We start from the raw sequence: 16,014 nt of genomic DNA, 5'->3' as shown, positions 1-16,014 counted from the left end.
TAAGTTCAGCGAAGTCCCAGATGTGGGGCTGAATGACCCCATGCAACAGAGCAGGCTGGAAGGGAGCAGGCTGGAAGGGAGCAGGCTGAGGGTGATAAAGTTGTTGCCTTCAGCTATTTAACAAGGGTGGCTGTAGAGAGGCCAGAGCCAGACTCTCCTTGGAGGTGCACAGAGAAGGGACAAGCAGCTGGTGACAAGATGCAACAAGGGAAATTCCAACCAGATACAAGGAAGAAAATAAAAGTTTGCCAGGGCAGCGATTAACTGCCAAAACATGGACCCTGAGATATAGCAGAGGAATCTCCCTCCCTGGAAATATTGAAATTTGCCTGGAAAAGGCCCTGAGCAACCCAAAGTTGGCCCTCCTTTGAGCAGGAGGATGGACTCAAGCCCTTCAGAGACCCTCCCAACCTCAGCATTTCTGGGAAGAGGCTGGACATGGGCAGCAGATGCCAAAGCAAGACAAGAGGAACTTCTTCACTACCTCCTACCACCCAGAGGTTTATCTTATCAGCCACAGTATCAGTGCTGCCCTTGTGCTATCATACAGTGCAGGACATCTCCAGCCTGCAGGCAGGGAGACAAACTCTCCAGCCCCCAGAAGGTTTTTGTTAAGCATCATTATGTAACTAGAGCAGCCCTAAGCCCATCCCAGTATCAGTGTCAATCAGCTTTGTTCCTGTTCAATTTGCCTTGAGGTCTCCTCCCAACCAATATGAACAACAGGCTTTTATGAAAAGCACATTAGTAACCCGAGAAGTTACAGGGGAAGGTACCACTTCTTGTTTTGCCTGAAAACAGCTCTTCCCTTTTTGCAATTTTTTTTCTTTAACATAAAAAAAAGGAAGTAATTGCAAAGGAAAAATGCTAAACTTTTGACTTTGCATTTCACTAGTCAAATACTAGCAAAAATGCTAGTATCTTGACTTTGGGCTGCCAGATGACTTAGGCATCAAAGCACAGGCTTTTAGGTGCCTACAGAAAAGGCGCTTCATTGGAGAAGCTGAGTTAAAAACATCCCTGGAAGGACCAAGGCAGGTAGGGTTCATCTTTGTGTGCCAGTATTGCTTGGAGTCACCAAATAACCCAAAACTCTTAGGCTGGGAGAGAGATCCTGCTCTCAGAGGTGTCCGTCATGGGGGCATGGTCCTGCTCCACAGGGCCCTGAGCAGTGGAAAATCCCTGTCAGTTTGGGCATTAGGCCAGACTGTTGCTTCGTGCCACTGATGTCAATGGATAGTAGCTCAACTTCTCCAACCTGTATCTTACTTGCTTATGGCCAAGGGCCAGGAGGACACTCCTCAGACTTATCAGCTTCTCTTTAAAGCTTAGCTGCTTCAAACACATTGTGTTACTCACCCCAGTATGGGTTATTTGATACCTGTCAAAACACATGAACTCTCCACCTTGCTTTTGCTTCATACCTCCCACGCACTTGGATTTCCAACCTTGGTTTCACTAAGCTTTTTGACAGAATTGTCAATGCCCATAGAACTGATCAATAGGGCAGCACAATCCAGGGTCACACCCTTTGGGGAAAGGATGCTTCATTGAAACTCCTATAGAATAGCCAATAATTACTATTTAGCTGACACTAGAAAGTCTTTGCAGCCCTGACATCCAGACCATCTGAGCATGGCCAATGAGTCTTTCAGTATTGCACAGAACCCATCTGCCAGCCAGGTCCTCCTTGTCTGCTGCAGCACAAGAGGCAAACACAAGGCCTCCAGCTTCATTAGCTGAGCTCTCACTGGAGTTGAACCACCTCAATTTTGCTCCAAGCATGGTCTTTTGGAGAGAAGCAGGATGCTTTGATACAGGCAGGGGAGCTGTTGAGGAAAGCACAGCCCTGTAAGCATGAAATAGTGCCAGCACCCACTCCATAGATCCACCACCCCAGCAAAAACAGGGTGAGGATGGACAGGACCATGTGGGACAGCAATTACCCAGCCTTTCCACCCCATTAACCCAGCAGAGGGTCACAGCACTGATGGGAACCTGCTGGAAAAGAGTCCAAGGGCCAAGTTACTCACTTCCCCCCCCAGCGACAGTAGGATTTGCTTTCTGGGGTGATTTTGCCACTGCTCCCCCAGCAGCTGTTCAAACTGCTGGAGCTGCTCTTACTAATGCAGCTCCTGTCTCACCTCTCATGGTGCTTGAGAGACTTTTCCCTCTAGAGAATACTTTAAAAAAGTCTGTTGGTTCAATGGAAACACCCATAGTGTTCATCCAATTGCTTCTTGCTTCTTTTTTCTGCTACTGGAAAACGGGAGCACTGTTTCACTAAGGGCTTGGCTAGAACTACTCCCTTACATAGAATGGAACACACTTTCCACCATGGTTAGTGGCAAATATTCACTTTAACTTCTTCTGAAAGCCAGAAAGCATTTAGCAGGGTGGGCAGAAACATCTCCATCTGTTGGGACCAAACTGGTTACCTCTGTTTCACAGGTACAAATCCAACACGGTGGGGGTGTCAAGGCATGCTTGGCAGCTCCTGCCCATTGCTTGTGCAGCTGATAACTGGTCTACCTTTGCCAGAAAAATAAATCTTCCCACCATTCAGATTTATACCCCTGTTTTAGGAGTCAGTTGCTTCATTAAAACCAACGTGAGCTCTTGGGTCTTGCAGAAACAGTCCAGTTAGAGTTTCATAAGCTGCCACATCTCAGCCAAGTGGTGGAGCACACCCCAGTGCAGATGCGAGATAAAACAGAATTGGCTTCAGCCATGCAGTTTTCCCTTACATTTGTCATGACTCTGCTATCATGCAGCAATTCAATTTTGGTGGTTCAGTTTTGCATATGGGCCCTTAGGGACCAAGCACAAATGGTTTTTGAGATCTGCAGGCAGGCTTTTTGCTTGACAGCAAAGGATTTCCTATCAAGCCTAATCGCCTGCAGATGACTGAGCATACACAGACCCCATTATAGAGACTGAGCCCTGGCTCAGACCTCTGCACATCAGCTCGCGGTAGAACTGCATCCTGGATAGGTTGGAAAAAGCCTCCAGTCACCGATACTCAGAAAAAAAAAATCACTTCCAGTTTTAATGAAATGCATTTCAAGTACCTGACTTCCAATCAAAATAGCAATCATTTAAACACAAGAACAAGTGGCTCTACACATAGGAAGCACCAAGAGCTTTGGACTATAGTGACCTGAACATCAGCCCTGAGATGCCAGGAGGCTTTGCTGCCAATGCAACAGCTTGCTTACACCTGAGATTCACTGCTATGTAGGCTAACTGTTGCCAGGTACACGCTGATATCACATGGGTTTTTTCTCCTCTGAAAAGCAGCCAATTAGGCAGCAAGCACCAGCAGTTTATGCTATCCATCCCTGCCTTCTCCATGCCCAGCAGGAGCAGACTGGGGAGGATGCAGCCTGATGATGAAGCTGTCATCCCAACACAGGCACAGCTCCAGCAAGATAGGTACCGCTCCCCAGCACGCGCAAATCCCACCGTAGTCTGGTCCCCACAGCCTGCATCCTTTCCCAGTGCTAAATCTGGGTCTGGGCAGTTTAGTTTCTGCTATGGATACAGTGAGCTGAGCCAGAGCCAACTGAAGCAACTAGGGGAAAGAAAGTATGGCCCCAAATGAGATGTCCTCTCCCAGATCAAGGTTTAACCACATAGGGGTGATTAAAGTACACTTTGCTCATGCCAAGGTGAGTTTCAGCCCTCCAATGTGAAACCTGCTTTTTAATCCAACATCTTCCCCTCCCTCCCCTGCTATGACATTTGCACTCCCCTCCCACATTTTTCCATTTTGATTATGTTTGTGCAATCGCACAATCTTCTCATCTCCTGGAGGTGGAAGGGCACAAAATACCCTGACACGTAAAACCCTGAGATTTTTCCCTTCCACCCAGTGCATTCCTGACCCAAACCCAGGTCTTAAACTGCAGCTGCCTGTTTCAGTGCTGTCAGTGCCTTGTGTTTCCCCATCAAGCCAATTCAGAGAGTCTGAAAAGGGCAGCACAGCTCCACTACATCAAGGACGTAGGATTAGATCTAATCTTGTTTATCAGCACAATTAAGGCTCTCATTCAATCTTCTTCCCAGACTCTGGAGGAGGAGGAGGAAAGAAAAGATCCAAAGCACTTGGCAACTCTGAAGAGGAATTAAAAGTTCACATCTAAGTCACCGCAGTCAGGATGAGCGTCACAAGTTGGCAATACCTGTTTCAGCTAGAAACCAGGTGTTTTCTTTCATATACGAGAAAAGGCACAAAATACCCATATCAAACTGTTCCATTAGACAATCCCCCCCAGCCCCACCTCTGCAACGACTGCAGCAGCATGTAAAAAAAGTTCTCCAACAGCACCAAATGAGCATGAGGTAATATGAAAGGCACCGTCTCAGAATTCAAAGTCCTCGTCGGCCATATCAATCGCCCAGGCAAACTTGTCCCTCTGCGTCTTGTTGTAGATCTTCTCGATGGGCACGCCGAACTTCTTGCACCTGTACAGACCACAAGTCAGCAGCGGGGATGTGCTGCCCATCCCGCTCTGCTCCCACCACAGCAGTCCTCTCCACTCAGGGTGCAGCATCTTTCACCCATGCAAACTCCTCAGCCCCAAGATCCTTAAGACATTAACGTTGTGCCGATGCAGACATGCAAAGTGACCCCTTCTTGCCCTAAACCTAGAAGGAACATCCTGCAAACAGTTATTTGCAGCAAGGGAAGCCTTAGCTTTGGATTTTGCTGGCCTCCCCAACACCTCCACGGCTTGGACAGGTTTCTCTGGGCAGCAACAAAGTTTATTCATTTCCCCCAGAGGCTGAAGCATGTGTTTATCTCCCTCCCCAGCCTGGGCTAGGTGATCTGAATGTCTCTAAAAGGAACATTTGCCCCATAGCATGCCCAAGACTTACCAAGCTATGCTAATCCTGGGGTCCAGGTAATTCAGCTTGGACGTGCCCAGAGCTATCTGCTTGTTCTCCTCCTTATCTGTGGCCTGGACGTTCAACTTGGCCAGCTGCTCTTCCAGCCGCTTCAACAGCTTCTTTTTCTTCTCCACATTGCTGAGGGCAGAGGAAGAGCAACACAGACAGCACGTTAAAGGGGAAGCAGCAGCTGATATGAAATACAGAGTAGTTCTCCTGGTCTGCTGCTACCTGGGAGCATGATGGGAAGCCAATGAGCTTCAGCTCAGAGCAGCCTTTACACACACTTTAAGTCCTATAAGGCTTGAGCCTAGAAATACTCCAGAATGGCAGAGTGGCAGATGACATTCAGCACTAACCCATTTCCCCAAGTATGTTGGCCTCATAAGACACTTATTTTAAAATAGAACTATTATTACCAAAATGGAGCAAGCACAAAAGCCAGCACCTGAAGTCCACCTCCTCAAATCCAGGCTCCATGAGCAACAGCCATCTCTGACAACCTGCTCTGCATCTCAGCAACACAAGGCACGAGCAGAAAACAAGAAACCCCAGAGTAAAACACAAAATACAAGCCTTGTTTCCCTCCCCCAGCCTTCTCCTGTCTCTGGGCAGCAAAGACACATTCGGGCTCTGGGAGAGGGGAGCAAACTGGGACAGACCCCATGCAATGACTACTGTAGGGATCATATAGGCCACAATCCACCACTCAAGTGTCCCACAAGAAAAACATGCGTCAAGGCCTGTCTGTGTATCCCCAGCTCCAACCTCAAGCTAAGCATCCTTTGCACCATGGCATTTACAGGATAATTCCAAGCCAGCAGCTTGGGGTGAAGTCTCAGTATTCAGTGAAGTGTGCCCTATCACAAAGAAATCCTCCAGAAAGAGCTCTTTGCAATCCTACTGCTTCAAGACACCATCCACAAGACCTCCACCCATCTGCCAGGCTGCCATGGGACAGGAGGCACCTGGTACCCAGTGTGGGCATTTCTGTTCTGATGAGATGCACAAAGGCTGTTGGGACTGCACCACCCCCATCCATAGGCCCTCCACAAAAGAGGATTTTAAGGAAGAGTCACTCACGCTTCTGCTTTGGTATCTTTTGTGTCTTCAAACTCATCTTCAGCTTTTTTCAGCTCTTGCTGGGCTTTCTCCACCTGTTGCTTCTTAGCATCGATCTGTGAATGTAAATACAGAGTGAGCCCATGCTCCTGTCCTCCCTGGAGATTTCGTCTCCCTCCCTTTTTTCCCCTTTCCTTTGCCACACCACTCCTCAATTTCTCACCAGCCCTACGCCAGTCCCAACAACTTGCCCCTGCAGCAGCATCTGCTGGAGCTCAAGCATTTCTTAGCATCTTGCAAAAGTTCCTCACAGTGCTGATGCCAGAAACATTTGCAGCTCTTATCTAGTCATCTTGTGCAACTGCCCAAGACTGACGGGCTCGTGACAGTGCTGGAGCCCACTGCAAAGTCCCAAGCTCACCAGTGGAGTGTGAACAAAAGCCGAGGACAATTAAAAGTGGTAGTTTGAGGTATTTCCATAGCAGACCCATAAAATTTCAGCTGGTCCTCCTGCAAACAGCCAGATGGGAAAACCAATTTCCCTGGTCCCAAGCCAACTGTGACAAAGCTGTGCAATCGCAGAAGGCACACAGCTTGGTTTGAAGACACCAAGCTATGAAAAAAAACAAATTCTGTGCCAAATGTGCTTCATCCAGCATTTGAGCTTACCCCATCCCTCTCCACCCCCGGGTTGCTGATGTCTCTGCACTGATTAAAAATGCCACTATTTTTGGTTCATTCCCTGCCACGCTCGATCAATGTGATCTCTTTAGGCATCAGGTTATTCACCCTCCTTTGTCCCATCCAAAAAAAAAGATCAGAGGTCAGATCAGGTCTGGGGCTCCCAGTTTGGTTTGTCCCACCTTGCTTTGGAGGTTTTTCATTGACTTCTCAAAGGTTTTTGGTGTGGACCTCTGGTGGTTGCACAGGATGGCCACAGCTCGGTTAGCTCTGTTGTAGGAGAGGAGCTTTCCTGCAACATTGTCTTCAGCTGGAAATAAATAGAAGCATCACTATGTCTCCTTTCTGGGACTTGGGAAAGGCAGGGAACACACCACAACAACAGCAAGTTGTTTGCCTTTCCCATCCTTTCTCAGGGGAGAGCAAAACTCATTGTGGAAATTGGTGAGGGACAATTAAGCATCGCTGAATCTGATACTGTGCCTCATCACTCATGTATCCAAGGCAGGCAAAAATAATGCAACCAACCAGCAACGCAAGGTAAAAAAAACATACTCCCATCTTGGCTATCAGTTAGTCAGACTATTGCTGAGCAGGTAACTATTTCTCACTTGGCATGGTTTTCAACCTGCTGCGTGCCCCCGTAAGTTACATACCACCCTACAACGTGGTGCATGACCCGCAAGGAGAGGCAGGCAGTTCTAGGGACTCCAAAGGAATGGATGGACATCTCTGAGCCCACTTCCCCCCACAATGCAGCCAGTGATACCACAAACACTGTCAGTAACTCACAGTCAGTGAGTGCCTTGAGCTGCTCCTGCAGGGTGATGGAGGCATTGTAGGTCCTGAACACTTTGGCAGTCAAACCATCCATCAGACTCTGGAGGTGTCTGTTCAAAATGGATGTCTGGAGAAAAGACGATAAGACAAAATGGGGGGGAAAGGAAGGAAGAGAACAAGCAGAAGCCAGGACAATAAAGCACTTGCTTTTCAGACAATCATCTGCCTAAGCAATCAAATTAGGCATTAAATCTCCTGTTGCTTGCAGATCTACTTGTTGGGTCATGCCCTCATTTACCAAAAACTGGCACAAACTGTTCAAGGCCAGGTTGGACAGGGCTTTGAGCAACCTGGTCTAGTGGAAGGTGTCTCTGCCCATGGCAGAGGGGTTGGAACTAGATGATCTTTAAGGTCCCTTCCAACCCAAACCATTCTATGATTGTATGGAATTCCACCTAAACCCACAAAGAATTTCTCTGGAAGTCAAAAATTTCTGCCCATCTGTGTCCAAGAGGACACATCTCATATCCAATATCGCATCTCACTTATATCACATCTGATATCTCTGTTCTACAGAGCACATGGGGCTGCAGTTGGACTGGAAACAGAAGATGGTAAAAAGAGTCATCTGCAGTTTGGAGGGAGCCTTACTTGTACTAAGAAAGCCTATCACAGATAAATCCTATATAACCAGAGAGGAGCAGCCTCTTTGGAGGAAAGATGGACAAGTGATGCAGGCAGAGGGGGAGCATGGGTGGCAGCACCCCATATCCCATACTGAGGAAGAGGAAGGAGGAGGTTTTTGCAGGGGAGTAGCTCAGGAGGGAAGGTTGCAGCACATCTCTCCAGCACCCCTGTGCTCCGGCAGCCTCTCACACTTCTGCCGAGCCCCAGTAAGGTGTGAAAGCGTCAAACAACCGAGGTTTGACACCTCCAGCGACACCCCGAGCAACATGTGTGTGGGCAGACCTTCCCAGGCTAAAAAAAGCCCAAGCAGATGAGTTAGAGGAGGGAAGGAACAGAAAGCCACCTCCTTAGCAGGGACATGGGTTACTCGTGGGTGCAGGCAGGCAGCCAAGCCTGCATTCAGAGAAGCAGAGATGCTACCAGTGCAGAAAGAGGATGGAAAAGAAAAAGTCACAGCACCCCAACAGGGTGTTCAAACAGTTACAGTGGTGTCTCTGGAGGGGAGAGAGTTAAAACCAGGGTAAGGGATGACACTGATGCAGCACCACAGCCTGGGAGCTTGCAGGCTGGACAGGGGTGTCACAGGTTTGCTTCTACTCCCTCTGGGCCATCACTGCTATTTCAAGAGAATAGAGGTGACAACTCACATTGAGCCTGTCAAAGAGGTCATCTCCTGGGTCCTTGTTCTTCATGAAGAGCTGCAGGTTCTTGAACACCTAAAGAAGAGGAAAGGATGGCCCCCAGCCAGGGACAAGGAGCAAATCAATCCCAAGCATCTCTGTCATCTCCATCTGCTTCCTCATCCAGATGGACTCAGATTCAGACTCATGGAATGCACATCCTACCACACCACCAACCTGCTCAACTTCAAGGGTTTCTTCTGGGACCCCAAAGCCACTGGTGCCACAGGCTGTGTCCATCCCCTGCCCCCCCCCCCCCCCCCAACTCTACTATCCCTGGCACTCCAGTTTCCCCACAAACACCATTAAAATCATCTATCCATGGACAAAGCAAAAAATAATATCAATAGGACAATTCAAGTCTGAATGCCCACCAGTCAACTGAGGATGCTCCAGGAGGAGGCAGGACTTCTCTCTCATAGTTCATAGGCTAGAACAACCTTGAAAGCTGTACACCAAAGTTCCTCCCCCTTCTCCAGACCAGGGTCAACACGTGTGTGTCCTCATCGCCCAGAACTGTTGCATCTCACACACATGCTGCCACCGTAGTGTTAAAGCACAGGAGGCATCTTTGCAACGGATTTCAGATGCAGGTTTGGGACTGAAGGCCATTGAGTGAAGAAAGCCACCCAGCTAACCATGCACCAAATTGCCATGCTGGCTGCCACCTCCATTTCTACCCCACTCACCGGCTTCTCCACCGACACTTTGTTGTAGTAACGGATTGAGTCTTTCCCAAGGAAGTCGAACTCCACCACGTGTTCCTGCCCATCCAGCTTGGGGTGTAGCTTGATGTGCTCCACACGCAGGGAGCAGCAGCCAACCGTGTCTGCAGTCTCCCCTTCCTCCTTCTCATTGCCAGCTCGCAGGGCCAGCTGGAAGGAGACAACAAGTCATCCATCCCAGCCCACCACAGTTGCCCTTTCCAAGGTTAATAAGGACATGGACACCAGGGGAACAAAAAGAAAGCTTTCTCAGGTCAGTGCCTCACTGAATGGCTGCTGGGACCCTGGTGGAAACCAAGCAGTGACTGCCTCCAGCAGGAGATTATTTCCCTGTTCTAAATAAAGCCTAAAATATCCCCCCCAGAATAAAGTTATTCAGCTCTCCAGTGGAGCCTTTGCCATCATGCAGACACACATATGCTGGTAAAGTCCAGGAAGGACAGTACAGCTCCTGCACTGCCACACAATCGCATCTTCACACAAGCATCAGCAGATAGTAGGAGTCACCATCCTCCATGATCATTGCCAGATGCCTCATGAGGAGCAACCCTGGCTAATACAACCAGCAGACACAAAAAACTACAGGGTGGGGTGGATCAGGTAAGCTAAATCCCAACCTCCACATGGATAGGGGACCCAGCGTCCAGGGTGAGGCTGCAGATACCTTATCAATGAAGTAGAGGGCCACTGCTCTTTGCCGCTTCTTCATCTCCTTGGACTTCCAATCGGCTCGGTACTGAGCACGGATTTTGTGGACAACATCCTTTAAGCGCCGGGCTACCTCAAACTTCTGCCAGTCTTTCTCCCCCTGGAAAGAGAGGCCAAGACCATGTGTCCCATCATCCTTCCACCCCTACCAGTCAGACCTTGCTCTGGGAACACCTCCAGCATCCAAATACTGTTCAAACCCCATTGTTTTCCTGAGAAAAATCCATGAAGTGGAAAAATCAGAGCAGAAACAGGTCATCAAGCATTTCTGGGCCCTGTGCTGGCTGTGCTGGACCTGTGATTCTGGCCAAGTCTGAGCTGCTCATAGTCTGGAGGTGTCCTCCACTAGCTAGCAGCCAACACACAGCAAGTGAGGAGTCAAGCGGTCGAGCACTGCGTGACCACAGCCACTGCTGCTTGGACACCACCAACGTGGACTGACACGATGCACAGGTTGTGCCCAACTTGCACACAGTTTCCTTATTTGCTTTGAGGACTGTAAATAGCTTTAAGTCACCTTTCCCTCCCCACGGTGTTCATTCCCTCCCTCCCATGGCATTACAGATGGTGATCCCGCTTCCTCCTGCCCTCCGTTTACTGGCATAAATGAATTCAACCCCACAGACTCCGGTCCCTGTGGACACTTCTCTGCCCCTGCCTGGCTTTCAACAGCCTTCCTTGGACACACATGAGTAGCATGGCACAGGGATGGCTCTGCCAGTAGCAATCCACCCCCTGGAATAGGCTCAATGATTAATAATCATCTCTGTCCTTTTCCCCCCTCACCACCCAATGGGTTGCCAATTAATTTAGTTTACCCCCTTTTTTGGAGGAGGGAAAAAAAAAGTACAGTTTTGTTGACATGCCACATCTCTTCTTTCCCCTGATCTTTCCACCTGGCAAAAAGCCGGTGGCCCAAAAGGCAACAGCTCTGCCTGAACAGTAGCATCATTCCAACCTTCAGCTTGGAGCTGGGGTTCAGCATGATGTACTTCAAAGTGTTCTGGATGTTTTCTGTCCACGAGGCCAGCCAGGTAACTGTGTTGTCAAAGCGCACCTCCTTCCACTTGTGCCCTTCTGGCGGCTTGGGGATCTTGGAGTCCCTGTGGGCAGAGCAGGGTTACAGCCCTCGGACCATGAAGGAGAAGAAACAGGTCATCAGCTCAACTGCTTCTTCACAGTGAGCCAAGGATAGTCAACACATTGCAGCATTACTTACAGAAAACATGTAGCCTGCCCAAAATTGTTCCACAACATGATCAGGTCTTTATCCTTTGCATGCTGTGGACAACGGGAGAACTTGCTGGGCTGGTGGGGAGTGTTTTGAATCAAGGCCACAAGGTCTTTGTATGGGTGGTTTAAGATCAATCCAACTCACATAACAGAGGGCAAACACTCTTAACCCAATCACTGCTTTTCCTCCCTCCAGTGAGGATCCTGCTGCTTCCAGCCAGCACAGGAGACCCATAACATGAGGAGGAATGGCTTGTTTGTGGAAAAGGAGCACAGGAGAAGGAGTACAGAGTTGTCCCTTCTTCAGAGAGGCCATAAGAGCACTGCAGTGTTTGCAGTTGATGTCAGGTGAACAGTGCAGGCACCAGTAAGATGGTAGCTGCTGAACAGCTTCCATGCCCACTGTATATCCACAGAGTAACCGAAAGACCTAACTGCAAAGCAGATATTTGGAAGTGACCAGGAGGTGATAGAAGGGCTCCAGCGAGTTCAAGCCTGAGGGTGTGCAAAGCAGTGATTGTAGGAGAAAACAAAACCCCACAGCAACTTGGGGCAGAGCAGACATGCTGTTTACCCCAGTCCCAAAAGCAGCTCAGCTTTTGGGAGCTCAGCTTTTCCTATGGCAACTCACTTGCTGCAGTTGATAACAACATCTTCTGGCATGATCCTCTTCTTCAGCATGCCCATTTTGGGGTGGTCACCACGTCCACGGAACAGCCCCGGTGGCTCAGTTTTGAAGTTGCCTATCTTCTCTCGGTGCCCATCCAGGATGCAGTACCCATACTCCTCCTGGATCTTATCTGCCTCCTCCTTCAGTTTCTGAAACAAGCACCAACCCACCATCACCCCACATGATGAAATCAAAACCCCATAACTCGTTCCTGCCTATCGCTACCCTCCTTTCCCTGGAGAAAGCAAAGCTGGAAAGGCAGAGTTCAAAGGGTTGGAGGAAGAGGTGAGCATGGGTCCAAGTCCACTCCCAACAAACGGCTCATCTCCACCCACTTTGCAAACCCTCACAGTGATGCTGCCCCAGCACGATATGCTGATGGAACAAGCCTGTGTGCCACCAGGCCCTTAGCAAGGTCCACCATCCTCTGGACAGGGCAGGACCCCAAACCATAGTCCAAGGATGACTGGTATCCTGCAAAGCCATGAAACATGTAGCATCTGAAGATAAACTTAATGAAGAGGGGTGTGATGGTCATGGAGACAGAGCTGGTCCAAAGAGGTCCCAGGTCAGGGCATAACCCTAGGAAAGGAGGCAAGCAGGAACTGAAGTACCCCAGGCTGGTCCCAAAACATATCAACCAGCCCCAGATATCATAGGAAACAGTCCTTACCTGCTTCTCCTCTTTGGAGAGTGCTTTCCGTGCCTCACTTTTGTCCACGAAGTACTTGTGGATCTCCTTGAAGTCACACTTGTCCAGGTCCTTGATTATCTTCTGCTCCTGTGAGGTCATCTCCTGAGCAAGAGATGAGAGGGGCTGAGTAAAGCCAGGAGGCAAAACTGACTCTGCACAGAGCTGCTGCCTATGCCTCTCCTTCAGAGAAAAGGAAAGAGACCCACATGCCAGTCCTTCAGAAGGAAGCAGTCACTCCAGCTATCCTAGCTGCATCCACCCAAGGACAGACAAAGCTGCCTCTGGACACCTGAGCCTGCACCCACAGAGACCCAAAACGCAGCCAGCTCTGGGGTGGAGCAACCCCTAACCTCTGCTGTTGAAACAAGCAGTCCCCAAGCATGGCTGCAAGCAGCTTGCAAGGACTACAGAAGCAGCACCAAAGGTATTTGGGGCCACTTAAACTTGCCCTAGTAGGGGTCTTGTTTTTGTTTGGGGACTGAGCCGTGATGCTGTGGGACCATGAAGTTAATCCTTCAGAGGGACACATGCCCAAAACCATTTGTAAAACTGTTTGCAAGGCCCAGCACCTGCTTTCTTAGGTAGCATCACTAAAACTCAGAGGGAGCACAAGTGCCAACGTGAAGCCCTCAAGGATACTGCAGACATCAAGCCCCAGCCCAAACCCACAAGGTGCAAGGAAATAAGTCATATAATTTAGAATTTCATACTTATAAAATTATAAATGAAGAACTAAGCCACAAAAAACCTCATCCCCTCCATCCCACACTGCAGCCTAGGGTCTGCTGGGGATGATAGGTTTAATGTCAAGTGTTTAATGTGGAGGATGGACAGCAAGGAAGCCCTCACAGGGAAGGTACCTTCCTCCAGTCATTGAAGAAGTTGTTCTGGAAGATCTCCTTGGTTGTGTATTCATGATCAAGCATTTTGGCATAGAAGGTGGCAATTTCCTCTGTGGCCAGGCTCAGCTTCAGGGGTTTGCCTAGGAAGGGAGAGGACCTTTAGCATCAGTTATGGGGACAGCCCAACCCCACAGCCCCAGGCAGTTTTTACAGCGAGTCCCCATTCTCAACACAGCACCAAAACAGGGACAAGGGGTGAGAACAGACACTGACAAGACTTCAGCACCCCCCTGCACCAGGCACAGCTTCATCTATAGATCAATAACCAGAGCACTTGGCACAGCGGGATGCTGCCGCAGCCCATCTGCAATCACGCACTTCATTTTCTTTTCCAGGAGAGTGGAAATCCTGATTTATGTTAAGGTCACTGAGCCCCGGGACTTTCAGTAGCCACCATGCCATGATGAGTCCCAGACTAATGGCTCCACAGGACAACACAGAACGGTTTGCTTTCTGACTATGATCGCTTCCCAGGACCATGCTGAATAGCCAGGATCCCACTTGGAGAGGTTTCATCTCAAATACTTTTCCATGCAAATGGAGCAATCATGGCAAGCTCAAAGCTGAGATCTGTGCAACAGATACAGATGCAAGAGCCTCTCATGGTTGTCCAGTGAATCTTGAATCATTTCTTGGATGTGGCAAAGCCACTGTCCTCTCCTGGGCTCTTTGGCTAGAGCAATCAAGCCTAGTGCATCCAAGGAACACCTTGGCTCTTCCTAAGAAACCAATACTTTGAAATAGCTTTTCTAGGCAAGCTGCAGGAAAAGCACCCTGCAGAGGTCCAAGGGACAGTTCAACCCTACCTGCACCAAACACTCTTTTTTTGGGTTCCTGACCTCCACCTGAACCACAGGGCATGGTGGGTTACAGCCTTATAGCAGCCCCAGGACAACCTACATACACCAGCTCAGCTATGGTCTCTTCCTACTTGGGTTTGTTGCCTGTCCACAAACACTTTTTCATCCAGGAATGATGACACCTTTTAGGAAACAAGCTAAAGTTACCCAAGATCCCAGGCCAAAGACACCAGCCCAGATGCACACAACACACACATGGGTCTCCAACAGTTCAGAGGCCACAGAGAAGGTCCAAACACTATGCAGGACTACACACAGCTACCAGGGCTCCTCCTCATAGAGCCAAAAAAGTCTCCAACAGCCCCATCAGTGTCCCAGCAGTGCCCTCTGGTGACAGCATTGCCAGACACCTCATTTCCAAATTGGCCTTTTTTTCTACTCTAAAACACCCACAAGGTAGAGGAAGCCCCAGTGAGGGGGCTGAGGAGGACCAAGACCCCATGGGACTGTGGTCCCCTCCCATCTCCAGCATCCCTTGGTCAAGCCCCAATGTCCTTGTTGCCTCCTTCCCTTGATCTATCAGAAAACAGTTCAGGGGTGAAGCTGAGAGTGGGGAACAGACAGCCCAGCAGTCATGGTGGGAAACCAAGGAGGACAGCAGGGACTTGGATCTATCCTACCAGTCTCTCAGCCCCTCATTGATGCAGTGAGTTGCTGTAAGTTGATGCGTGGTGGCCCTGGGGACAACATCAGGAGCCATGACCAGGAGCTCAGAGCAGCCCAGCCAAACCCTGCAACATCTTGGAGGGCAAGTGATATGTCAATCACTGAGGCCATGGGACAGGCAAACTGCATCTCTCAAAAGCAAAAATCACATTTTCCCAGCCTGTGGGGAAACCATGCATGATCTGACTTAAAGCTCAAACCCAAAACCAATCTCAATGAGAAAAAAATTGGGTTTTTCCTCCAGTCCATCTTCATAAGAGGTACACAAGGACTTCAGGCAACAGCATCAAGATGCATTGCTTCCCCTTGAGAAACTTAGGGTCCAGCCCCACCACTGCATGTCCTGCAGCCAGGAGAGGCTGCGAGCAGAGGTGCAAGTCCCAGATCCACACATGGTTGCATTACAGCACCCTAAAATCAGCTGCAGGCACCTGGACAGGAGTCCTCACCCTGCTCAGGGTGCTCCACATGGGAAGGGATGCATGAAGCACTCTGCAACCATCAGGGGCTCATTAGCTCCCCAGTAACCCCATAATTCCTACCACATACAAAACCCTCCAGCTTTAACCCATGATTCGGGCTTTATCCAATAGGATATTTAGTCCCTTTAATAATTTGTGGTCTGCAATATTCCCCCCCACCCCATGCAAGAGAAGATACAGGCTCTTCGGCCAGGCAGAAGACAACTCCACATGCCCCAGGTCCCATCGCAAGGCAGATGTACCGTCATAATAAAATTGCACATCATCAGGCAGCGGTTCATAGAGGGGGGC

The 16,014-nt window shown here is 49.4% G+C and overlaps 1 protein-coding gene across 1 annotated transcript; it reads right to left on the bottom strand.

Annotated features, from left to right (window-relative positions):
- Positions 1 to 4,364: 4,364 nt before the first annotated feature.
- TOP1MT (DNA topoisomerase I mitochondrial) lies at positions 4,365 to 13,754 on the bottom strand. The gene is made up of 12 exons (XM_009812541.2): positions 13,674 to 13,754; positions 12,793 to 12,915; positions 12,081 to 12,268; positions 11,175 to 11,319; positions 10,173 to 10,316; positions 9,473 to 9,658; positions 8,751 to 8,819; positions 7,429 to 7,543; positions 6,819 to 6,946; positions 5,977 to 6,071; positions 4,882 to 5,031; positions 4,365 to 4,467 (listed from the first exon to the last, which is right to left on the bottom strand). Exons 1-12 carry the CDS (start codon positions 13,737 to 13,739, stop codon positions 4,365 to 4,367), a joined length of 1,512 nt encoding a protein of 503 aa, XP_009810843.2. The 5' UTR covers positions 13,740 to 13,754.
- Between the last annotated feature and the right edge of the window lie 2,260 nt (positions 13,755 to 16,014).

This window comes from Gavia stellata, chromosome 3 (assembly GCF_030936135.1).
Source record: "Gavia stellata isolate bGavSte3 chromosome 3, bGavSte3.hap2, whole genome shotgun sequence".
Lineage (NCBI taxonomy): Eukaryota > Metazoa > Chordata > Aves > Gaviiformes > Gaviidae > Gavia > Gavia stellata.
This window is presented reverse-complemented; position numbering and strand designations above follow the sequence as displayed.